This window comes from Idiotropiscis lumnitzeri, chromosome 16 (assembly GCF_059441095.1).
Source record: "Idiotropiscis lumnitzeri isolate Australia: NSW breed Sydney's pygmy pipehorse chromosome 16, RoL_Ilum_1.0, whole genome shotgun sequence".
NCBI classification, from domain to species: domain Eukaryota; kingdom Metazoa; phylum Chordata; class Actinopteri; order Syngnathiformes; family Syngnathidae; genus Idiotropiscis; species Idiotropiscis lumnitzeri.
This window is the reverse complement of record NC_142406.1, coordinates 3,865,242-3,890,529: the sequence shown is the minus strand read 5'-3', so window position 1 is coordinate 3,890,529 and position 25,288 is coordinate 3,865,242. Positions and strand designations below refer to the sequence as shown.

Genomic DNA, 25,288 nt, shown 5'->3' with positions numbered 1-25,288 from the left:
AAAGGTTAATGGTTCTAATCTCGGCTCTGGTATGTTATTTAAATTAGATGGATGGAAGAGGAAGAATATTTTTGGGAAGACAAAGTTTACAACCCTGCTTTTAAAATAGTTGACATTACTGAACAATGACAACATCCTATTTAGTTTTTTTTTTTTTTGGGTGGGGACGCATCAAGCCTGCCACTCGTGTGCATGAAAGTCTTGGTTTGGTGGTGCTCACAGGCTGCAGGCCATCTGACAATGCTGGAAAACAGCAGCGGTCAAGTTCAGTTTGGATCTCATAGTTCCTTCTTGGCAGCTTGGGAGGTCATCTGGATGGAAGATACGACCGTGGAAAATCAAGTTCACAGTGAGATTTAGAGGGTTAGAGCGGCGTGGTAACACTAAAAAAAATTATATATATATATATATATATATATACATATATATATATATATATATATTTATTTTCATTTTATTTTTTTTAATTCAAACTGAAATAGTGAGATACTGATTGAGAAGACATTTTTTTCATGCAGGATCCATTTTAAACATTCACTGAAGTTTCTGAATAAATACTGTCCAAGCTAAAATGACATTCGATCAAATCAGTTGAAAGTCTTTCTGTGAAAAGGCCAGTGCACACCAGCCGATTGTTTTGTAAATGTTCCATGACCGTTTTCAGCATGTTGCTGGATGTGTCTGTGATGATGGATGAGCAGCTCACCTTCCGTGCATTTTGCACAAAAGCTCACTTCCCTCCTCCGCTCGGGATGACAGGGCAGAGCATCCTCTCATGTTTGTGATTACAGCCAGCGAGAGGCGGGACGAGGACCTCTGAGAAACGCACACTGGGTGAAGGAAGAGTTCATTTCCGTGTTAACGTGCAGTCTCTGCTAATGTAGCGCGTCGGGATGATTGGGTCTTTCCAGGAGTTTTTTTCTGAGAGGGAGCAAATGTGGCAGGGGGGACGAAAGACAGGGTGGACCCAAATGAGAGGCCTGCGTGGAGAATAAGAGGAGGGGTCAGCGGAGGTTAGTTAGATGTGTTCTGCTGGGAACATGCTCATTCATAGGGCAAATGAGGATGTATAGATAAAAAAAAAAAAGTTCTTCATGTTCTTCCAGATGTGAACACTCTCATATGTCATCTGCTTCAGCCAAAATATACTGAGGTCAAGCTTTCCCTGCCAGCACATCGCAGCACCAGAGGCACACGCACACACACGAGGAATGCGTCTGCATTACACCTCTCGGTTAAATAACACATCATGCGCCCAGCGAGAGGAAAAAAGATCATTAATGTCAGGCCTGTGAACCCAACACCAAGTCGCTAAATTGTTCAGAAATGTGATTGTGAGTCTTTCTTAAAAAAATTTAAGATAAAAAAAAAAACACGCCAAACAAGAATCGAACTGGTGCAGACTACATCAAATCTCCATGCTGACAAAGAAAAAAACCCACAAATGTTATTTTATTTACTTTTACTGATATTGTCACAGCTAAGCAATTATGTTGTTAGCCTAATGAAATTATGCCGTGCTTGTAAAAAAAAAAAAAAAAAAAAAAAAACAAGAATCATAAGATTCGAATTTGGCCTGCTTTATCTGCTCGTTGCCAACTTGTAAAAGGTAGACTTGTTCAAAAATAATGAGATACAAGAAAAAATTCTGAGAGAATTCTGTTTAATTTTGATTATTTGCTACATCTGTTTTTTTTTTTTTTGGTATCCATCCATCTGTTCCTTTATGGCTCGTCCTCACGAGGCTCACGCCCACTCTTCTGTTTTTTTTCCTCGGCCTTTACGATGAAACTGAATTTGGGCAAAGACCACATGACGGGTAACGGCGCCGAAACGATGACGGCAATCACGCTGGATGACACAGCGTGGACACTTTCCTTCTGCTTTAATCGCTCATCTGAGTCTACGTTTCACTTTTTAACCAAGCTTTCTGTTGAGGATTCTTCTTTAGAAGAGGAAAGGAAAAAAAAAAAAAAAAGAGGAAGAGGATGCACCTCGCTCCTCATGACTTCCATGCGGCCTAATGAGGGATGAGATGCGTCTCGTTAACAAACGTCACATGTCTGTGTGCTCACCAGCACCGCGTTCAATTATTGCACACAAAAGCGCCCAAACGGGCAAATCGCAGCGGGACGAGCAGGCGAGTGGGAGAGCGACACGCTTGAGCACACATCTACAGAAGCGCAGAAGGACTACTTTAATTTTTGATTTTTTTTGGGGAGATGGGGGTCTTGAAATATATTTTTCTTCTCGCGTACATCTGCTTCGTTTATCAAGCGGACGGACGCAAAAGTAAGATGCCAGCGACAGAAATGACGGTTACTGTATTTAAATAAGTGAATTTAATACTCTTAATTCTGACTTGTGTTCTGGTGACAGAGAAAAAAAAGTCCTTAAAATGTTTTGCTATTTTACTCACCATGACGACGTCTTCGTTCAGGTCACCGCTGCAGTCAGTCTCACGAGTTTCATTAGTCGAGTCTCCGCTCATGACCTTTCGTTGCGCACTTTTCATTGACTAAAAAAATTATAATAATTCCGTCAATGCCAAGAAACAGGAATGTAATCACTGACATGTTCCATTTAATGGCGATTATTTATGACGTTTTCCATTTGCCTGAATAACTTCTCAATGTTTCTTTCTCCAGCATATGCTGACATGTTCCCCCACAAGCACCCCCACCCAGGAAAGTCTCCTTTCCCCATCCCGCCCATCCCAGGCTGGAATCCCGACAGCATCCCATGGGACGACTACCTCTACCCGCCCGTAAAACCCAAGCCCAAGGAGCCCAAGGAGCTCATGCACAGACGAGGTGAGTTCAAGTTCTTGCTTTCATCAGCCTGACATTAAAAAAAAAAATACATGGCCATTTTTATTTTTTGAAATTAACTCAATTAGAAATTTACACACACAAATTTAATTTAGTCTGTTGTATGAACAGCCACAGGTTCATTTGACTTTTGTTCTGCTCGTCACTATACATCACTGACATATAAAAAAAAAAATAAAAAAGAGACTAATAATAATTTCTTCCACTTCGAGATCACTGGCCTATTGAGCATGTTCAACTGTTGAAGCGACTATTTGTCACAGGAGGCAAACCCAGCGTCCGCCTCACCAGCGACAGCCCAGCGCTCAACGGTTCCATCATCTCCTTCACGGCCAAGCTGGAGTATCCCCCGTGCCAGAAAGAAGACGACAGCGGGGAACTCGTGTGGGATGAGCACTGCGACGACGGTACGGAGCTAGAGGCCTCAGGTGTGGCCAAAACGCCTGCAGAAACTTTCGTGTTTGAGCCACCTGATCGGGTTTAAGTTGTAATAACACTGTTCACCACTAGATGGTGGACATTACTTAGAATTGCACTTCAACTTGTTCAGAGAACAATACATCGCAAAAGGTTGTAGCTTCAAGAACAAAAATAAACAACGCCATTTTTTTCTGACAGTGCATGCAAAGGTCAACGACGCCAAAGTCTGCCATCTGATACCATCGCGCTGCTTCACAAGACTTTGCTTTATTGCAGCGAACGGACAAGTGCGCTCGGGCTACGTGTACAACTGGACGACGTGGATAGACGACTATGGCTTCGGCAAATGTACGGACGCCGCCAAATGCAACGTGTTCCCTGATGGGAAGTCCTTCCCTCAGAGCAACGACTGGAGGCACAAGAATTACGTCTACGTGTGGCACACCATGGGTGAGAAACCGCCACAAATGTCATCACATTCACTTCGCAAAAAAGAAAACTTAAATGTGTAACTAAACCCCATTATTTATTTATTTTTTTCTTAATCCAGGACAATATTTTGAGACTTGTGACGGCCACTCCTCCAGTCTGACCCTCAACACCGCCAGAATCCCTCTGGGAGCAGAGGTCATGGAGGTCATGGTTTATCGTAAACGTGAGCGCCGGAAGTACAGTCCCTTGAGTGTCGACAACATTGTTTTCTACGTCACAGGTAGAATCTTAAAATGGTCTCAAGACACCTAGCGCCGTTTTGAAAAAGGAAACCGCACCAAATGTTGCCCACCTGGTTTGTCGTCTCGATGAGATTTGTCCACGAACGGTCTCTGTGCTTGTTAAGATATGATCCCCGTGGCGGTGGACATCTCCCAGAAGTCTGCGGTCAACCAATCCGCCAACAACGTGTTTTTCCGAGGCGAGGATGTGGCCTTTCGAGTGCGTCTTCACGACCCCAGCGGTTACCTGAAGACGGCGGCGTCCATCGACTATATGTGGGACTTCAGGGACGGCAACCAGGTGGTGACCCACCGCGACGTGACCACGCACGCCTACAACACGGTGGGCAACATGAGCATCAAGCTGGTGGTGGAGGCGGCGTTTCCGGCCGAGTGTCCACCTGCTGCTGCCACGTCCGCGCCGACAACGTCCACACCGCCACCTCTTCCTACTGGTAAAAAAAAAGGAAAATCATAAATTACAAAAAGATATTTTAATAATTGTTGCTGGTGGTGATGTTTGTATTTTGCCTCTAGAGCGCCACACGTCTCCCCCACTCATGACGATGACCCCCCAAGGTGAGGCTTGGAAATGCCAATGCAGCTAATTTGCATGCACCCCAAACATGCCTGCGCGTCACGTGACTTCATGTTGTCATGTAGCCATCTCAGTGATATCCAGCTCATCTCCTGTCGCCATCACAACGGGCTTACCCACCACAGAAGCCCTCCCATCCGTTGTTTCCGGCGTGACTCCAGACTCGACTCCCTTTGCTGTGCTTCGCAGCAAGCGTGTGCTCGAGGGCAATGAGTGTTTCCGCTACGTGCACGGAATCTTTGTGGGAAACATCAGCATCATTGGTAGGTGTCAGGCAATGGCCTCTTTTTTATGTATGTATATTAGGGGTGCAGCGAAAACTGATTTGAAGCAGAAAATCTGTTTTGATGGGAGTGCACTGAATCAATCCGATTGGTTCCACTTTAAAATTAAAACTTTAAATTACAACAAGCTCCTATTATTGCATTTTTGATTGGTCAAAATGACCAAATCTAAGGCACTTTATGTACAAACAAGTATCCAGAAGCAATAATTGCCATATAGATCATCAATATATAATCCCCCCACATTCAATTGCAGTCTTAAAACTTTAAATCACTTTCCTTCAAAATGACAAAAATGGAGGAAGCTCACTCAAGCTGTTAGTTCTTCTAATTGGTGCCATAGCCCTGTTCAAATTAATGCCTGCATTTTTTTAAGCGTTGCTGTGCTTATATACGAGTAATACTGCCCTCTGGTGGTGATGTTAAAACTTTCAAACCTAATGAGACCTAATTTTAAAAAAAGCTGTACTGACTTCAGGAGATTCCGTTTTAGCTTTAATATTTTCAGGCATGTAAGCAACAACAAAACAGATTGACATGAATCCATCATAAGTATATTGAATTGCTCTATCATTTATTTTCTATGTCCTCATTCTGTTCTTCATCACATCATGGACAGATAACGTTTTGTTTTTGTTTTTTTGTTTTTTTCCCACAGAGCCCAACCGCCCAGTAAAGAGCAATGCCGACAGCCGCATTGTTGACGTGTTGGCTGCCAGATTAACCAAAACGGACATCAGCTTCCTGGTGAAGTGCCTCGGCAGGTACGCTGGTTATCTCTACATGGAATCAATCGATCAATCTCAAAGTGCGGTATGCGGGCGCCCTCTTGTGGCAAGAAAAAGAATCGCTACCCAAGTCTGGCTCTGTTGTATTTTACCTTTAAGTTCATCTGTTTAATATTTGATAACTGTTTATTTATTTAGCTACATGTTTTATTTAATTTAATCTGCAATAACCTTGAATTTAATCATTATTAAACTTAAGTAGGTTCTTTATGTAATTTTCCTGAATTTTACCGCAGTATTAAATGGTCAAACTGTACAGAATGTTTCTGTCACAGAGGCTTACGATACTATTAAAAATGTTCTCTGAAGCGTGAGAACCACTGATACAAGTCTTACCTCCTCTTCAGCGTCCCCACGTCGGCGTGCACCATCGTGTCGGACCCCACGTGCACTTGGGTGCACAACATCATGTGCAACGACGTTCCTCCTTCCGCAAAGTGCGAGGTGAACCTCAGGAGAACCTTCCCGCAACCGGGGACCTACTGCATCAACATCACGCTGGAGGACTCTCGCAGCCTGACCCTGACCAGCACCACCGTCACCATCAACAAGTTGCAAGCGACCCCTGGTGAGTAAGACAACGTCTTAGAGAAATCGGATTGTTTTCAAGAAGTTAATGGACAATTTCCCTCACCTTAGAGTCCAAGAAGTCCACTATTGAGGTCATCCTCTCGACAAGCGCCGTACTGGTAGCCTTCTTTGCATTGATTGCATGTGTCGTTTACAGGTAAATCATACAAATATAAAACATTCAGAATGTACCACTGGATTGGATGGCCAATTATAGACGATTCCTAACCTCAACCTGATTGGAGCAAATTGCAAAGATTAAATTAAAAATAAATAAATAAAATAGGCTACTTGTCAAGTTGTGATGACATTATTTCTTCTCTTTCCAGACGCTACAAGGTGTATCGGCCCGTTCATAGGTCGCTGTTGGATGGCGGGAGCCGCGCAGGGGTTGCAGGTAGCGTGATGCGCCTGAGGGAGGCGCTCTTCCCAGCAAATGAGGAGCGTCATCACCTGCTGACCGAGAGGCACCCCCTCTAGTTGCCTCTGTCGGAGCACTTAGTGTCACACAGTTAATGGTAAATCCATTGCATATAAAAGACGAGGATCAAATGCCATTAAATGCTAAAGATGACATTAATATTCATATAAAGGTGCGTGTTGAGTTGTTGGCTCCATCAGAAATAAGGTGATTTGAGGAACTATTCTTTTGAATCTATTGGCTCATGTCAGAGAGGAAACCACTATGTTATAATTTTGGCAGTAATATATTATGCAATATGGCGTTTAAAGTATGGTGACTAACAAGTGTAAAGCAGAAAAGCTTGAATTAGGAATTAGACGCGTGAAATAACGCAAAGGACTCTAATAAAAGCTGTCAACTAACAAATCCTTGTCTAGAAGCAGTTTAATGAAACTTCTCTCAACACACCAGCTCCAGAGATATGGTTGCAATTCATCACTTTTGTTATAAATTCCAAGATCATTCGAACTAATTGACCCAAAGTACATTTTAATTTACAATGAGAACATGTGGTATAAATGAAACTTTTGCTTTCATGGATAACTTTCAATTTGATCATTTAATATAAGAAATTAATTTGGGCTTCATTCAGTCAGCACTGATTTTAAGGTAAATGGATCTAACGTCATAAATAACTATGAGCGCGAATGCAACAAACCTATAGGCAAAAATACGACAAAAATCACACTGGTTAAAAAAAAAAAAAAGAAATGGCAACCAAAATGTTTTTTTTGTCCTTTATTCAGAGGCATTTGACAAGTGGAACTGTGTGAGGGGGAGGTGAAGGGGCACAAGCATGTTTGCAGACGGGAGGGGTGAGAAGGGATTTTCATGCTGTAGTTAGATCACTTTCCCAAATAAAAGGAGGGGGGGGGGACCCCGATCCCTGAAATCAGTCCCATAGTAGAATGTTACACAGCCAAGAAATGCTAACAGAAGAAAAATGGCTACCAAGAAAAAAAAAAATCAGCAATTGAGTAGCATTTTTGAAAGACAAAGGGAAACAAGACAGGACTTGTATCTATTTTGTAGTCTCAGAAATTAGAAAAAAAGGCAGGCCCTTTAAAATGAAAAACAACAACTGCATTTTCTCATCAACTATTGAAAGCTAAATCAAAACAGGTGATTTGACCTTTTTTTTTTTTTAACCACAAAAAAAGTATAAAGTTCAAATACAAGGAAGCCACACCACCAAAAAGAAAGCAGAAAGACATGGTGATGGTCGGAGGAGTTCAATTAAGCCAAAAAGAGTACATATAAATACTGAAAAAAATTTTTTTGGATCACTTTCGATAAATTTTCAATTCTAAAGAGTACGTGATTTTTATTTCATTTTTTTTTTAATTCATATGCAGGGAAGGGAAAGGAAAGGGATTAAATTCTAACAAATAGAATGCCTCTACTTCAAATACTTGTCTAAAGAGGTAGATCAAAACAAACTGCGGCAAAAAGGGGGCGTGGAGAGAGAGGGGGGGGGTCATTTTAAGTATCACTTGTGCCACTCAGTTAAGCGTGATGTTAAGATGGCGCGCCCGTGTGGAGAACAAAAAAAAGCGTTGCGGAAGGGGGGGGGGGTCTGAGGTATACGTGCGCGCTGGCGCTCAGTGGGGGCAGGGAGGGGCGGGGGGGCGCGCTGAGTGGCACAACAGCCGACCCCACCCCGCCCCCTTTAGCTGAGGTAGACGGCGTTCTACTGTGGAAGCATGGATACACTCAACTTCTACCACAATCAACATATTTACATTCGGCATGAAGACACAAATGAAATTTTCCGAGTCAGGTTTTTGTACTTCTAATCCCTCCAAAGTCAGTCTGTGTCAATAAAACAACAACGTTACACTTGCGGGGGGGGTCACAGAACGTTTCAAATCATGTTTTCGCTGTAGCAACTCAAGAAAAACGCATCCATCAGTGCGACTCCCCCGACCCCCACCATGCAGTGATCGACGTTATAACGTAGACTTGATTAAGTTTGCTAAGTTGGTCGAGTTCGCGCCTTGGCGGGCGCAAAAAGCGTTAAAGAGTCCACCCTGCACTATCTAAACCCGGATCACGGAAAGGAATTGCGTTCCATGGAACAAATTAAAGTACCATTCCCGATAAAGTCAATCCCAAAACGAAATGGCATTGCTGTAATCATGTACGGTTGGCATCGATTCGTGTGGTTGTTTTGTAATTTTCTTCAAAAAAGAGATGGTTGGACCCTCAGGGGAAAAACTGAGGCGATTCTCTCTGGATACTCGTGTCAGCCGCCAGCTGAGGCGTGCCAACTCCGGCTCTGGGGCTGCTATGTACAAATAGACGTTATGTACAGGGTCATCTTTAGTCACTCACACACATGTACAATGCCACCATAAAGCACTAGAGTTGAAGGCAAGGGTCAGTTGGCAGCCGACCAAAATTTTAAATTTTTTTTCTTAAAAAAATAAAAATGTTCAAAGACTATCAGCTTTATAAAGTATACAAAATACCACAAAAGCAAAATAAAAAAAAAAGAAAGGAACATTTTTTTTTTCCTATATAGTTATATCTCATTTTTTTCTCTCTCTTCTGAGGTACTAGATCCTGAGGTAGTTAAGTAAAATGCATATTAAATTGGTTTTCCTGGGCAGCAGCATTTCAGCACCATTTCCCAAAGTGTCGGTCACGGCGCTGCCCTCACCTCTAAATATATATATAGATATATATGCGTGGTGTGTTTATGTATATTTATATATATATTCATCTATTTATTTAGGACTATCTATAAAATGCATCCGAATTTATAAAATGCCACTTTCATTCGACAGGCAGGACACCCAGTTTATAATCAACCCCTTCAGGGGTCCTGGCCTCAAACAATCTTTCCCCTAAACGTGGCCCGACCAATTTGAGAGCCAACTCTCCCCCCAAATAAACGTCTGGCGGTCCCACCAGGACCGTGAGAGCAATGCCTTTTTTTTTTTTTTTATCATCCCTTTCAACTCATGAGAAAGCTTCATTAACCAATTAAACACTGAAAAGTATCAACCAAATCTGAAGTCAACCAAAACATCTTTGTCGGGTTTGAAGTATCACACCAAAGAGGTGATAGGAGGGGGATCCTCATTTCTTCTTTGTTTGCAAGTTTAAGAAAAAAGAAATGGGGGGGAGGAGGAAAAAAAAAAAAAAAAAAAAAAAAAAAAGAGACACGCTCTTGGGGGAGGAGGAGAGCGGTCGAGGGGTGCGCACATGTGAGGGCAAGGTGACGTCGATGGGAGCCCTCCGATACATTCCTACAGTGATGCAGAGAGGTGAGGTCGGTGGCGGTTTAGAGAAGAGGAGTAGGAGTAAAAGGGGGGAGGGGCGGGGGCAAGGTGGGGGGGTCTCTTAGCCACACTTGAACATTCAAGTGAGGCGTTGAGGGGCTGGATGTTTTGGTAGGCTTCTAATAACCTTTGACCCCTGAGATGAGCGTTCGTAACACCTCGTCGTCGAACCCCTGGACTCCGCTGCATCCGTCCGGCCAACCGTCTTCGTGAGTCAGGCAGCTTCAGTCACCGTTTCCTCCAGGGCACGCTGGCACGTTACTTCCTGCGGGGCAGCGGAGGCTGAGCTCCGGGCGCCGGCTTGGGCTGCTGCTGTCTCCTCACCTGAGCCAAGATCTCCTGAATCTTCCTTTGGGCCAACTGGAGGACAAAAAGTCCAGGTTTATATGTACGGCTGGGTCGGATTTCTCCAAACTCTGGCTCGTGATCGGGACGGACAGACAATAAATTGTTGGGAAGCTACAGATGCTCCTTAATGCAGACTTGGTCCTTGGTCAACTTTTTGGGCCATGACCAACTTGGAGAAGGATTATCAACAAACGTGGGCCTTGAGTGATTTCTGAGAACGTCGGCTGATTCAAAATTCGGAAACGCACCTACTTTGTTTGGGAGTACGTAAACGAGAATCTGCTTCGGAGTGTGACGAGGATCACTCCTTGCAGTGGTGGAAGTCACCAACTACCATATTTTCCTACATTTTGAACCATGAGGCTAAGACAAATGTGCAGCTTTTCTGTGGAGTTTTCTGTCACCAGTAGTGGGCGCTCTATAGTTCAGAAAATACGCTTAAATGTCAATTTTTTCTCTCTTAGGTCTGTTATGTTTTAATTAGCAAAGTAGTTGCCGTGTTAAAAGGCACCGTTTGTGAGATTTTTTTGTACCTTTATGTGCATTCACAGTACAAAATTGTTCTGTACATGCAGAAAACCAATTTTTTTTCAACATAGAGAACTGCGGCTTATAGTCTGGTGCAGCTTGTTTTTATTTGTATTTATTTAATGCCTGTTTTTTTATTTTTATTTTTTTATGGCCCCCAAAAATAGAGTTGCTACAGCTTATAGCTATTTATTTATTTTTGACTGATGTTTTTTTTCTTCCCCGGAATATTTTTTTCGCAGAACAAAAACATTTTGTAAAGGTGCAAGTGTACCTAATAAAGTGACTGGCGAGGACACATGCAACCTGCACAGCGCCTTTTTTTTTGGTTAAACACTTCCCATTTCTAATTGGTGTCCCATTCGATCGAAAACCAACTGATGTTTATTCAAAGTAAAGGCTACGCAATACAACTCTGAGAAGACGACCCACCTGACATGCAAAAAAGTGTCCGCTGATTTTCACGATGACCTGGTCGTTCTCGTCGGGGGTCTGGTCCCTGGGCACCACCACTTCAGCGCAGGTCAGGTTCTGTAACTCGTTCACCTGCGACCACATCGCCGAGCGTTTCAATTAAACCGTGCAACCAATTCGACGGGGGTCTGCCCAAATGTTCGAAGCGCCTTTTAGTTACCGTTTTCCCGCCCTTTCCGATGACGCGTCCAGCAGCAAAGGAGGGCACCTTGATGTGGGCCTCCAGCTTCACCTCCTCCTTGGGTCCAAAGAAGTTCTCCTCTTTCAGCTTGCCAAAGATGCGACACTGAGCCTGCCGCAGAACGAGGACAACAAAGCAATTAACCTGGGCAATAAACTTTAAAGACCCCTCCAGTTAAGCGTTTGTGGGCGTGCAGTACCTTAAACTGAGCCTCGGGTGGGCCAACAATAATAACCATCCTCTGTTTGGGATCCATTCCTTCGGCGGGGGCGATCTGAAAGAGATGCAATATTATTTCTACTGCACGTTTCGAAGGAAGCGCTTCGGTTCATCTTCTTGGGCGACTCACTTTGATCGAGGCGCCGGCAAAATGCGAAAGCTGCTTGATGTGTTGACCCTGTTTTCCAATGATGGCTCCCACGGCAAGCGCAGGGATGAACAGGTGGACCGTCTCCGACTCGGGGTGTCCCTGGTGCGTGGGAACATATTACGGTTAATTGAGCCTAGATGCCGTCGCTCCAAGCACTAGTGAAGTTGCAACGTAGTCGTCCGGTGTTGCTCGTACGAACACTAGTGCTTCTGCTATAGATGGGCAAATAGCAAAAAAAAGCACCGCTTTTGACAACGCACATAAAGTGTCAAGATACTTCTATGCATTTTTTAAAGAACTTATTATTATAAGCTGCTTAAACGATGTTAGTTGATGTGAAAATGGACCGTCCAGCACATGGCCAAAGCAACAGGTGGCGCTATAAATCAATTTTAAAACCAGTTCAGCCGAAAAAGCATGAGGCAAATTATTAAATGTAGTCAGGTTAGCGCTAAACATTACAAATAAAAAAAAAAAAAAAACACTTTCAGTAGAAATGAAATCAAATCCATAATGACAAAACTGCACAATTGCAAGAACAGAGAGGCAAGCTGTTTCCACATCTGCAAAATAACTTCTTTTTTTTTCTGAACAATGACTTTACAATCAGATCACAATCGTTTATTCTTCAATTCCACAAACACGAAACATCGAAAAAGCATCAAGAGACACTTGGGAAAAAAGATGCTCTCATGCAAAGTGCCACAGCACATCACTTGCTCCCGCTCAAAGACACAAGCAGCTTTTCCTCAGTGCTCAAGTCAATCACACACTCAAACATTATTGATTTGGGATTGAGACCAATACACCAATCAATATGCCAGCTCAAGGCCAACAACTTGCTTTGACCGCCTTCATGTCAAGGACCCGTTCCTTATCTCTAGCGCCACTAAAACATTAAGTAGCCAAGCCGCTGGTTCCCGCGCTTGCAGGTTAAAGGTCGCACATGGATGAGGGCCTGGAAGCTCGAGAGGTCAAGGGGCAGGCGAGAGACGGTTAGATTGTCGAGTCATCCCGCAGCGAGCAGCCACAAGCCGTGCAAAGCTCTTTGGGACAGGTGACTTACAGCGAGGGGCTGGCTGCTCGCCGGCATCATAGAAGCCCAAAATGGACCCTCGCCCCCATAAGGACTGCACTACAGGAAGAGAGAAACATCAAACGGGGTTGCTCGGAACTAACAAACGATGGATCGGGACGGCCAGACCCGATCACGCCAACGCGAGTCACGGCACCTGCTGGCGCTGCGTGATCAGAGTCAACAGGACACGCTCATAAAACCGCATTTGACGGGCCGTCACTTACTCCGAACGCTGAGCCGCCGGCTCCGGGAGGAGGGACGTGGGACATGGATGGACCCATGCCAGGTGTGCCGCTGGGGAACAAACCCAGAGCGTTCAAGTTCAAGCCTGGAATCAGGTTAGACTGGAGCTGTGGAGAAACGACACTTTCGGTTGACAAAAATCTCAAGTATGAACGCCTTCACCACAACACACTCGGCTAATTAAAGCAGCAGGTCTCACGCGGTACATTGCAAAAATCAAAGAGCACCCGCGCGGTCGATTAAATAACGTCTTGCTTAATAATGAGCCGGTCCCTAAAACATGGAGCGGCAGATGACTCACGTTCATGGCAGCCATGTCGCTCTCGTACGACTCCCGGATCTTCTTCATCACTTCCTCCTCCGCTCTGGCGCAAGCCTCGATGGAGCCCTTGACCGTGATGGTCCGCTCGGGGTTGTACAGGGTCAGGTCCTGTAGACTGCACACATCGAGCCGAGATTAACCTCGAGAGCGCGGAAATGGTCTCGGCGTTACTTTTAAAAAGAGCTTACGGCGAGATAGTGATTTTGGTCCCCGTGTCTTGCTCGATTTTCTTCAGGTTTCGTCCTTCCTTCCCGATTAATCGTCCGACAAAGGTGTTGTGTACGAGAACCTTCAGTGGGATCTCCTCAGTACTGCAAGACAAACATTAATTGACCTTCGCATTAAACATGAGCTGACACAAGACCCTCACACTGACGTGTTTCTAATTTCAAGGCTTCTTCTGGCCTTGTTTTTTTTTTAGGGGTGACCAAATCTGGTCCTCGAAGACCACTATCCTAAAATGTGTTTGTTTCCCTCCTCCAACACAACTGGTTCAAATGATTAACAAGCTTCTGCAGAGGTGAACATTTGAGTCAGATGTGTTAGAGGGAAACATCTAAAATATGCAGGACAGCGGCCCTCGAGGACCGATTTTGGACACTGCCTTCGAGGATGGAGTAACTGAGGCAAAAAAAAAAAAGGGGTCAAATTCAGTGTTTGACTTGACTTGTCACACACATACACAAAAATGCGTCAATTTTGAGCGCCGAACGAGGGCGCAAACTCACAACTTTGTGTCGAGTGCTTCCTTCTGCATGATTTCCATTAAGGTTCTGCAGGCGTTCGAGCAACCTTCAGCTGTGGAGTGAATCGTGATGGGCTTCTCTGCAGCACCTGCGTTCTCTTTCCGGTGAATATCAATCCTGCAACGAAAGGATTAAAGGCAATGAGCTCCCACGACGTCAAGCGACCTTTTTTTTTTTCTCCCCTCGCGACTCACTTTGAGTGCGTCTGCTTCGTGACGTTGCGGATCGTTGCGCCTTCCTTGCCGATGATCGCCCCCACGAACTGCGTGGGGACGAGCATGCGCAGCGGGATGTCCGACTGCACTTTGGGTCGTGCGCCGAGGCTCGGTGAGCCCGACCGCGGCGGCCCGCGGGCGTTGAAGCCTCTCCGACCTCCTGCTGGAGGACCCTCCGGTGCTGCGTTCTCGTCTGGGATGTAGGACACCTTCAAAGCACAATTCTCCATCATGGAGCCGTTGAGCTTCTCGATCGCCCTAGGAAACAAACGTCGAAATTTGATTGCATTGGAGGGGAGAAATCACACACACACACACACTTGCCAATAAATGCCCAACGTAAGCTGTGACGTAAACAACCTCAGTAAGGACGAGCGGTAAAGAAAATGAAAAGGGTGGATAGGGTACTGTACCTTCCAAAAAAAAATTGTGAAAAATGTGTGTGTGAAAACTGGACACATTATTACAAGGAACATTTTAGATTTGACTTCCACTTTATCTGTGCCTGCAATAAACAGCGACAGGAAGTACAATTTTGTTCATCTACCTTTGGTCAAACGTAAAATCAAGCGGTGATTTTATGTAAAATATTGCCTTGTCCCGAAATGTTGTCAAACACTCGACTAGAAATACGTTTGTGTTCTACCGGCCCTGTTTTTGCAAACCATGACTTATACTCCGATTGCGCCGATGCTCATACTTATAAATGGAACAAATTTAAGGGTAAAAAAATTACATGAACTCATCACCTGGCAAGTGTGATTTATGTACACTAGGGGGCGCTCAACGGCAAAATTAACCCCGTTTGCTTCAATCAGGTTGGCCTTCTTGCCACCGCATGTTCTATCAAGTTGACTTAATTAAATGTACTGCAAAAACTGACAATTATTTCTTATCAAGAAGGATGAGAAGCTTGGAGGGGATCGCATGTGTGCGCATGTGCGTGCGTGTGTACTCACTGCCTGGCCTGGTCCTTGGCTGCGTATCGAACATTGACAACCGCAGTCTCCGTGTCAGTGTTGACTGTCAAGGAGCACACAGCAAAGACATTCGCTCATTATTGACCATTTACTCTCCCTCACTTGAAACTCAATTTTGCTTCATAAAAGAAGTTAGACAAATTCTGCAAGTATAACCCACTGAAGAACAAGCATCAAAAAGGTGCAGCAACATCGAAAGCGCGTTTTCACCTTGTTCACAGCATTCTACGGCACCGTACTGGGCCAGCACGCCATCCAGAACCTGGGAAATGCAAAGCCATAATTAGACTGTCGGCTTTGACCCGGACCTTTTGTTGTTGAGCACAAGCCCATCCAAGGGAACTCGTCTAGCCGAGCCACGACATTAAGCGCGGTTGGAGTTCAGTTTATACAGATGAGACGTGTCATTTTTTCGGGGGTTGGAGCCAATGATGACTCCTTACAAACTGTGGATTATGCTGAAATATTTTAGGCAGTAAATACGCAAATCTGTGATAGACATGACCGTCAAAATAGTCTAAAAGCTTCATTGATAATCAATTTTCTCCACCGCCATGGGCAACAATCGCAGCTAAATAACACCTCTCAGGCAGCATCGTTTTTAAAAAGCCAGACGCTTTTATTACATTTCTTTAGATCGTGTAAGTGTGAATCATGAATGGGCAGCTTTGGTTGAATTTATCCAGCAAACAAGCTACATTAAAACGCTTGACTCATTTGCATGATATGGCAAATGGACGGGAGGCGTGTGTGTGCGTTGCGCTCTTTCTTCGAAAATCTCCAAATTGGAGCGACGCATCAAGTTAACCACCTGAAGACCACGGGATTTGAATTCATTGATTTGGTCAACTGCGAACGAGAGGGGGAGCAAAGGGATCCATCTTCGACCATACTCTGTTGAACCCGAGGCCACACCCCCAAAGAGCTCAACCCCACTTTGTAGCCAACAAGACAGCCCCCCACCCCTTCCACGCACACACACACCCCTGAGGCAACCGACCAACCAAGCAGCCTCCCGCCTCTCTGCCATGTCAACTCCAAGTCATTGGCTGCGCCTCCAGCAAAATGCGGCGCCCGACGCCGGCTGCTGGCTGGCTGGGCCGCCTGTCCTTCTGCGGGGGCTGGCCAATGAGAATCCGGGCCATTCAGGAAAAGGGTGGGGTGCATTCCAGCAGGAAGAAGGGGCTGGGGGAGGGGTGCGAGCTCATGCTACACATTCTGTGAATCAGAGCACATGGACGGGAAGGAAATGGTCCAGGCCCACCCACCCACTACAGCTTGTGAACACGCCACTATTCGCACCAGCACTCTCGCGCTGAGGGGCTGCTCGCACCACCACCACCATTGTCTAATCTACCTGATAAGATGCACACAAGGCCTTGGCATCAAAAGATCTCAGATTAGACTTTTTTTTTTTCCCTAAACAACCCCGCCCCTCCCCCCCTCCCAAGGGAGAGGGAGACCTCCTCGTCACCTTTGGAGAAGGCAACCAGCTCCGTGGGCTACATGCTAGGAACAAATGTGGCGCTACAGTTAAAGGCACATGTGCAGAGGCGACGCCAGCACATGCTAAAGAAAGAAAGAAAGAAATATATATATATATATATATATATATTTTTTTTTTTTTATAAACACACCGAGGTAGTCTCTGGCCATTTTAACAAGAGTGAAACTATAAAATCACCACATCACGGTTACCATATGAGCAAGTGTGTGTCATTGAGGAAATTCTGAATTATTCTTTCCCAAACGGAACAATACTCCAAGCACACCGTCACAACTAAACCACCGTACAAAAAAAAAAAAAATGGGAGCGAGGACTTGGAAGGCACAGTTGGTGATTTAAGAAAAAAAGAGATGCATACAGGAGTTAAAAAATAAATAAAAAAAGAAACACTCAAATGAATTGCACTTTTATCTTTCAGATATATCACTTGTGCCACTTTTTATTCAGAGAAAGAAAGAAAAAAATAATTTTAAAAGTCTAGCAACGAGAGTACCAGTTAAAACACTTGATTGTCTTGCCAATTTGTTCGAGAAATTTGGAGGCTGCTTTTTACCTACAAATGCATTCCATTTACAAAAACCTACAATGAATGGTGGCTTTTACTTCTGTAACGCTAAAACTTTTTAAAAATCCTCTTAAGAGGTGAAGGACACAATGTTCCAAAAACATTTGTACCCTTTCATTTTGCACACCTCAATATCAGGAAGCACAAATTGACTTTAGTTTCTATAGGACCCCGGAAGGGTTAGAAACAAATGCATCTCTTCTGTGTTATTTTTTTATTTTTTTATTTTTTTTTAATCTCAGTCATGCACATACTCCTAGACACACTCACCCTCTCTCACAGGCACACACATGCACAGCCCGTGACTGCGGCTGTTTCAACATAAAATTCATTTATGAATTGGGAATGGGGGTCAAGTAGCAAAACAAGTTATTTCAAGAAAGTAAAAAAAAAAAAAAAAAAAAGGTTCTAACCCTTGTGTTTTTTTTTTTTTACCTCTTTTTAGATTAGTTTTTTATTTATTCTTTTTACGGTGCCCACTCCTCTATATATATGCGCACACACACACACACGCAGACACGCACACACAGCTTTAGCTTTGACACTAGCACTATCATTTGTGCTGAAAGACACCATGACATGGATTAGCTAAAGAAACAGAATTGCGCACACACACACACACACACACACATTTAATACACCATACACAGAGTGAGCCAATTCCTTTTGAGAAGCAACGTCGAGATTTATCTCGCCAAATTTCTCCTCCAATGCAACCAACATGCTGCCTCTCCAAATTGGTTGTGCATTAAAAATCTGCGGCTCAAAAATCTGAGCGTCACATTGTCAAATCATTTGTTCCAACCACAGTTGGCCCACGACTTGCGGAGCTCGCTTGGCCTGGGCTGAGGTGCAGCCATGTGCAAACCAATCAAGCGTGTGCTGCGTCGATACACCCCCCCCCCCCACGAAAAATAGGGAGGAAAGATTACTCCAAAAGGCATCCGAATGAGAAAGAGGCCGGTTGGGGTGCCGGACGATGTAGCAAAGCCTGGAAACATTCAGTAGCCTGTTAGCACTCACCTCCCACCGCATGTCAGGAGGGATGTTCCTGATCTGCAGCTTACAGCTCCTGAGGAGAGAAGAAGGGAAGATGAGGATGAAGGATAGCGGAAAGGTGATACAACTTGATAGACGTTCTCATTGATAAGCTTCTTTTTTATTCCATTAAAAAATTTTTTTTTTTTTTTTTAAATACTGCCAGAATTTACTGAAGCCATTTGAGCATCTGCGAGTTCTCGCACATCTTGAAAGGGGAAAACAGTTAAGTGAAAGCCACTTTGCCATTGTTTGAGAGGGATCTGGTCCAGAAGACGAGAAATTATTTCCTGAATGACAAAAGCAGGTCCAGAGACCGTCATGTTCGGGACGCAGAGATTGAATTCAATTGGGTGGTTTTAATAAGATCATGAGGGAGCTCATATTTTTAAGAAGCGAAAATTGCACCACGCCTGTTTGGGTCAGAGCCGCACACACATGAGGTGAAAAAGGAAGCATATGGAAGAGACGAAATAAATAAAAAGGTTGCATCGGGAACAGTGCACTAAACGAAAGTGGAGTAGACGATGTTCCCTAGAGTGACTCGCACTTTTCCAGGATCACCCAACTGTTGTGTCAGGGGGGAAAAAAAGCGGGGGGCAACTTGAATGGGGGGGGATGAAATTCGTGCACTTGTTCATCCAGCGAAGATGAGCGGAACTAACAGTGCTGACTGGTTCGAAAGTCACGTTAGTCATTAAAAGCGTTCAGGGGACAGCGGCACAATTACGAGGGATACATGCGGGGAGAAAAAAAACGTAGCAATGGATGTTGGAGGCTTTAGAGTGTTTGCCTGCAGGAGGACGTATAGAAATGGGAGGCCACTGCAAAGTCCGCTGCATGTTGACAAACCTGAAGGGCCGAAATGTACAGGAGGCGGCCTCGTGCGCGCAAAAAAAAGTGCGAGCCCCGAAACCACACGTCTAAGAAAAAAATAAATTAACAATAAAAAGCAGCACCTACAAGTGAAGTTAAAAGGACATCTGAAGTTGCTTGCGTACTTCTACATTTTTTTTTTAAATTCTAACGATCCAACCTGAAGCGTGCATCACCTCCCGTGTATATTACTCCTATTTGACACTTTTACTACTTGAATCTAAAAAGAGGAAATTGCAAAGAAAATTCACAGATAACCTACAAGAGGAATTCCAGCCCTTTCCGGCCAACTGTGTGCCATTCCTGGCTGATCCGTCCCACCACCGGCAACCCCCCCCCCCCTCCCACCTCCTCCTCCTCCTACCCACACATTCTGTATGCTCTGCATTGCGGTGGGAACGCCATGTGAAATGTGCAAATGCACCAGGGCCGACCTATAGCTCCACAGACAGAAGAAGTCAGGCAGGGTTAGGAGGGTGGGGTGCGGTGGGTTGGAGTGGAGTGGAGTGGGGGTTGGGTTCGCTATACATTCCCTGGTCCCCATGCAGCCTTTGATTTGGGGATGGGTGATTGGGGTGTGGTGGAGTAGGGTGGAGGGGGGACTAGTCCTGTTTCAGGCAAGGGTAACAAGGGCCCACTCTACTCGGTGGGGGTGGGGCCCTGTTACCATGGACACGGACAAGTCCACTGACAGGAACATGTAGCGCTGGGCTAAAAGTGGGAGGAGGTGGGGGGAGGGAGAGTAGTGACTGGGGCTGGTTTGTCATGTGATGGCCGAGACCAAGCCGGGCTCCTTATCTACTTTTTGAATAAACCGGCTTTGTACATGCGAACCAATGGGACCAAACGTTCAAAGGGATGGAAAAATGATATGCGATCCAAACATCTTAAAGAGGGGGGGGGGGGGGGGCACTTTCTAGTGAACAATATGGAGGCACGAGAATCGACACAAGTAAGGGAAGACGATGTGTACTCCATGCTCATCCAGCCATCAGGCTACTCAGGTATGCACCGGTTCAGGCTGACTGAGCTCCACATTGGCCAGGTTCGGCCGCCTCCCACACGCACAAGGCCTTAAAATGCTTGCTGCGAAGCCCCACCCGCCCCCTGGCAAAAAATAAATATATGAGATACACATTCAGGACCTTGAGATTTGGGATGACTTGCTTTGGAAGCTCCCTCAGAACATTCCAATGAGTTGAATATCTTCAGCCAGACACTATGAGGTGACTCAACTGAAAAGACTGCTGCGCATTTGGAGTTTCGCTGCCACCGCCCCCCCCCCCCCAAAAAAACCTCATTCACAAAATGCGGGCGAAAGTCAAATACAAAGGCTTTTTGACGTGAGCCTACGGATAGAGTGAAGGGGTTGCGGTACAACAAGGGGCCAAATTCATAATTCACCCCTCCTTTTTCTTTTTTGCAGGTGGGGGGGCCCCGTGGTGACCTTGTGACCCAAACTTCTCAAACCAGTGGACCATCATTGCCCAGTTGTTCCATTTCTTTTTTTTTTTTAAATGAAACGTGATAAGGGTGGAATAGTAAAATCTTATGTATATTATATATATTTTTTTAATTTTTTCAAGGGACTTTTACAGCAGGATCGTAGACGCGCGCACACACACACACACACACACTTCGCTGGTATATCCACGCCATTTTTTTCCCTCCTGTACATGTGACTCAGCGGGGATTTTGGGTTGTGCCTGTTTCATTTTACCACCCCTCTCTCACTCTAGACAAACGTGACCCTGGGAGTTAACTCAGATTGTATATAATAACCACAAATGAACTGCAACCGATTCGTGGCTCACACTTGTAAAAGGAATATATATTTTTTACATTAAAAATAACTGATAGCATAAAAACCTCACTCATTTTTTTTTAATGTTTGGCTAAAAAAAGAAGAAAAAGAAATTTCCTCTGCGTGATTCACAGAGAGCCAAGGAAAAAATATATTTTTTTGCAACTATGGGTAAGTCACAAAATGAGTTTCTATTTAACAAACAAGACTTAAAGGTTAAACTGTCACATTTTTTTCCCGATAAAACAAGTTGGGTATTTTTTTTCCCTTTACTGAAGTTTGTTATTGCTGGAGACAATTTGGCATTTTTACTACAATCACAACACTGGAAAAAAAGTACTTGACTTTCACTTGCCCATGATTAAAAAGTGATCAACTGACGTATAGTTTTCTAATCGCTTCGCCAAAAATATTCAAATGCTTGATGTTCATTTGCCACATTTTAATCATGTGCAACTGATGTACATATCCAAATTAAGTAACTCCAAATGATTTTTTTTCTGCACGCTGGTTAAGATTAAAAAAAATAAAAAATAGAATTTCTCCCCATGTTCTGTGTTAAACCCGAAATGGACACTGTTCATGTTTGCAGCTTTCCTGACTGTTTATAGCACTTCCCTTTTTCCTGAGGAGTCCAAAGGTTAAAGACATGGTGATTGGCCAAGCCCCCTCCTCCCATCCCTCCCCCCCAGCTGATATTTGCAGAATGCAAAGAATGGCCCAGCATGTGCGTATGTGCAAGTGTGAATGCGTGTGTAATCCATGTTGCCTATACTTTCCATTTGTGCTTGTGAAAACTAGTTTAATTTCACATCCAGCTTTTTGCAAAAAAAGGGTTGAAACTTGACTCTGTTACTAAATAAACACACACACACGCACGAACGAGTTCATGTGAAGAATTGATGAACATAGCACACTTATCTAATTATTTCAGGACAAATTCTAGCACAGGAATGTAGAAAAAATGGTTGAATGACATTCTAGTGGAAAAATGAACTCAGGAAATTTACCATTATTTTTAAGTGATACACACATCTAAGAACACAACATTTCAGACTTGCTTTTGTTAAAATGCATTTAGGCTCATTTCCAATTGGCAGATAATTCAAACAGTCAACATGTTGAACACAATGCATACAGCCATGATGAGAAATCAACGTTAGCTCACATTATCAATTGACAAAATGGAAAGTGAAAAAAAAAATGTTAAGGCTGGGGGAGCGCCATCTTCAGAAAATATGCACGCAAGGAGCCAACCTCCAGGCATTTTAGGGCAAATACCTCAAACGTCGTTAAATTCCAAATAGAATGGGAGAGGTGGCAACGATTGTGCGGTTGTGCAACGAGATTTTGCGTGACTTTAGGGGGGTCCAAGGCTTCTCATTCTCTGCTTTTAGCGACCATCTCATGCAAGGCGAGGGAAAAAAAAAAAAAAAAAAAAAAAAGAGGGGCGGAAGCCAGCAGTGACGGAGCAGATCCTTCAAATGGACGACTCCATGAGGCCTCTACGTACGCCTGCTGTCTCCCTGAACTGCATTTTCTTGTGCAGCCTACACACTTGAAGGGAAGCTTTTTGGCTACCCAGCACGTGTATGCATAAATGATTTTTATAACGATAAATAAGTCGAACAGAAATGTGACGGTTGAGCCCAAAAGGCAGCACCCCACAGGCACGGCGGAGAGGAGGGAGTAGCTACAACGAGCCATACGCCCCTTTTCATTGACCCCCCACCAACATTCAAGGGGGAGGGGGCGACATAAAACATACGTAAAAATAATAAGCATAAACTTTCAAACGAACCACGTTATAAGTTAAAACCTACCTTTGACGTTTTGGCACAGAGTGTTCCACATCGAGAAGTTTCCCATGGAGTTCAACTTTACCTATAAAAAATAAATAAAATAAAATAGCAAAAACAGTCATGCATTAATTGTTGCTTGTGAGGCATTTCTACTTCCTCATATAATTCAATAAAAACAACTTCACGGATATGCATGATCTTATATTAGCAGACAGCCACAAAATGGCTTTACAAAGGCGAGTTGCAACGCCGAAACTGTTTCATTCAATAGCATTCGGCTAAAATAGCATCGTATTCGTGACAAGGACCAACAATTACATTTATCATATAAAAAGTAGTGTACTCTTAGCAAAAAAAATAAAAAAAGAGCAAATATTTGCGCCTCATAGTTGGCCTACATTTGAGTAACACAATTAAACCACCTGGTGTGTCAGCATGGGCAAAATGGCTACACAACACAACGAGCGACTTGTGGCCACAGGAGAAGGCTTGAGCGACTTTTTGAAAAGGCGTTTGTATTTTACTACTATTTGAGATGGCTCGAAAAGCTGCAACACGCTCACACACACACACACACACACGCACGACGACGACCTCTAACCCGAACTCGAGCAAAGGCCCGCAGCAAGGTTCGACTCCACATGAGAATACAAGCGAGATTATTTTTGATTAATCAATTACAATACAAGTGTTTGAATAAAACAACGAGATGCATATGCAAATCGAGCAATCCACCCCAATCCACAGACAACGATCACATGCATTTCTCAAAAGGGGCCACACACACGTACAAAACCGACTTTCACGCCGTTGCAAACGTCTCACCTGAAAGAACATCGATGGCCTTCATTGCAGTCTTCTCATCGGGGCAGTCCACGAAGGCATAGCCGGTTTTGACCAGAAAGGGACCACTGTGGGGAATGTTCCACGTCTCAAAGATAGTTTCGAAGTCCTCCTCGCTGGCCTCGGCGCTCACGTTGCCAATATATAGCTTATTCATGTTCACAAGCAACAACAAAAAAAAAGAAAACAAAACAAAAAAAGAACCACCTAACGGCTCTGATAGCGACTGTGCGGCGTTTGGAGTAGCCCCAAAACAAACAAACAAAAAAAGGAAAAGAAATCCCCTTTAGTGCACTACGGAGTGGGCAGATAGATTTAAACTGGCAGCCTCGTAGTGGCTTCGCGCTCTCTCGCTCCTCTCTCTGCCTCTTCTTTCACCGCGCAATAAATAAACGCTTAATTATTAATCTTGCACGCTCTTCCAAACGACGATGGGCCCGGGTAGGGAAGGGAGGGAAAAAAAGGAGGAGAAACTACTTTGCGTCTTCCTCCGAAGAGACGGACAATGTCACACACGCTCAGGCAGGCACCCGCCTCTGGGTCGACTACGACCAAGAAGAAGAAGAAGAAGCGACGAAGAAGAAGAAGGGGAGGAAAAAATCCGCTTCTATTCCGTTTTTTTTTTTGAATGAGCCACGTGTTCAAACTACAAATCAACCTACACGTGAGGAAACCCAATTGCTCAATTAAGTGTTTGGGATTGGGGAAAATTGCTCGGGAATCTGGGGTGGGGACAGCTGAGGGGGAGTGGATGTTTTTTTTTTGTTTTTTTTTTAAAGGAGGGGAAGAAGAGAGGATTGGTGTAAAAAGGAAAAGAACCTGGGCAGCGTTAAAAAAAGGAGGTTCCGTTCGAAGCTGCTGTGTCTTTACTAGAATCACATTCGTGTTGCTTTCTCTGCATTAAAAAAAATCTGCCTCATTCTCATTGGTCGCTGGAGCTATAGTAAAACGTGCGCGCGCACACCCACTCACGCGCATGGAGACGCCGCTTAAGTAGAGTGATCACACACAAGAACGAAGGGGGGAGGGTGGGGCCATTCATAAATGATGTTGTACTACTATATTGCTAAAATAAGACAAATACGTGACATTGGATTGGGGGAAACAAGATAGCGTGACCCGTGGTCCTCACTTAGGCCCTCGCGCAACGTGGGAATGACACGTATTCCTATTCAAATGAGGGCGTCCATCTTCCCTCGTACGCCTCCCCTCCCTCAATACGCAACCAAAGTCAAACAACTCGCCCGAGTGGACCGTCACCACCCCGTGGCTATATTTAGTGGCTGTATTCATTCGCTTTAAAACGTTCCATCGTCTATTTTGCGACTAGTTTGAAACCGCCATGTGGTTCATTGCGAGCTTGGGCTGCCATGTTGGCTGCAAAGGGGGAGGGGCTTTCAAACATGGCGTCGTA

The 25,288-nt window shown here is 44.4% G+C and overlaps 2 protein-coding genes across 3 annotated transcripts; one reads left to right on the top strand and one right to left on the bottom strand.

Annotated features, from left to right (window-relative positions):
- Window positions 1-2,088: 2,088 nt before the first annotated feature.
- On the top strand, window positions 2,089-7,033 carry gpnmb (glycoprotein (transmembrane) nmb). 2 transcript variants are annotated; one of them, XM_088319041.1, is made up of 12 exons: window positions 2,089-2,292; window positions 2,649-2,813; window positions 3,095-3,259; window positions 3,528-3,701; window positions 3,802-3,963; window positions 4,090-4,419; window positions 4,502-4,543; window positions 4,628-4,825; window positions 5,505-5,610; window positions 5,982-6,202; window positions 6,274-6,361; window positions 6,534-7,033. In XM_088319041.1, the coding sequence occupies exons 1-12, from the start codon at window positions 2,223-2,225 to the stop codon at window positions 6,682-6,684; spliced, it is 1,872 nt and encodes a 623-aa protein (XP_088175167.1). In that variant the 5' UTR covers window positions 2,089-2,222; the 3' UTR covers window positions 6,685-7,033. The 2 variants fall into 2 exon arrangements, with proteins under 2 accessions (XP_088175167.1, XP_088175168.1); XM_088319042.1 differs by having other exon boundaries at window positions 2,090-2,292; window positions 3,095-3,238.
- A 357-nt stretch (window positions 7,034-7,390) lies between these two features.
- Window positions 7,391-24,539, bottom strand: igf2bp3 (insulin-like growth factor 2 mRNA binding protein 3). Its single transcript, XM_088319043.1, has 15 exons — window positions 23,857-24,539; window positions 23,053-23,113; window positions 18,535-18,583; window positions 15,650-15,701; window positions 15,419-15,482; window positions 14,439-14,717; window positions 14,227-14,361; window positions 13,687-13,809; window positions 13,478-13,613; window positions 13,158-13,283; window positions 11,835-11,954; window positions 11,685-11,759; window positions 11,465-11,596; window positions 11,263-11,376; window positions 7,391-10,314 (listed from the first exon to the last, which is right to left on the bottom strand). Exons 1-15 carry the CDS (start codon window positions 24,029-24,031, stop codon window positions 10,213-10,215), a joined length of 1,743 nt encoding a protein of 580 aa, XP_088175169.1. The 5' UTR covers window positions 24,032-24,539; the 3' UTR covers window positions 7,391-10,212.
- Between the last annotated feature and the right edge of the window lie 749 nt (window positions 24,540-25,288).

Excerpts from the sequence above, each read along its gene's own strand:
- gpnmb (XM_088319041.1), top strand. The coding sequence starts at position 2,223 with ATGGGGGTCTTGAAATATATTTTTCTTCTCGCGTACATCTGCTTCGTT. Across the intron at positions 4,826-5,504 it reads GGGAAACATCAGCATCATTG|AGCCCAACCGCCCAGTAAAG; the intron begins GTAGGTGTCAGG and ends TTTTTCCCACAG. Across the intron at positions 5,611-5,981 it reads CTGGTGAAGTGCCTCGGCAG|CGTCCCCACGTCGGCGTGCA; the intron begins GTACGCTGGTTA and ends CCTCCTCTTCAG.
- igf2bp3 (XM_088319043.1), bottom strand. The coding sequence starts at position 24,031 with ATGAATAAGCTATATATTGGCAACGTGAGCGCCGAGGCCAGCGAGGAG. Across the intron at positions 13,614-13,686 it reads ACCAAAATCACTATCTCGCC|TCTACAGGACCTGACCCTGT; the intron begins GTAAGCTCTTTT and ends CGATGTGTGCAG. Across the intron at positions 11,760-11,834 it reads TTGCCGGCGCCTCGATCAAA|ATCGCCCCCGCCGAAGGAAT; the intron begins GTGAGTCGCCCA and ends CATCTCTTTCAG.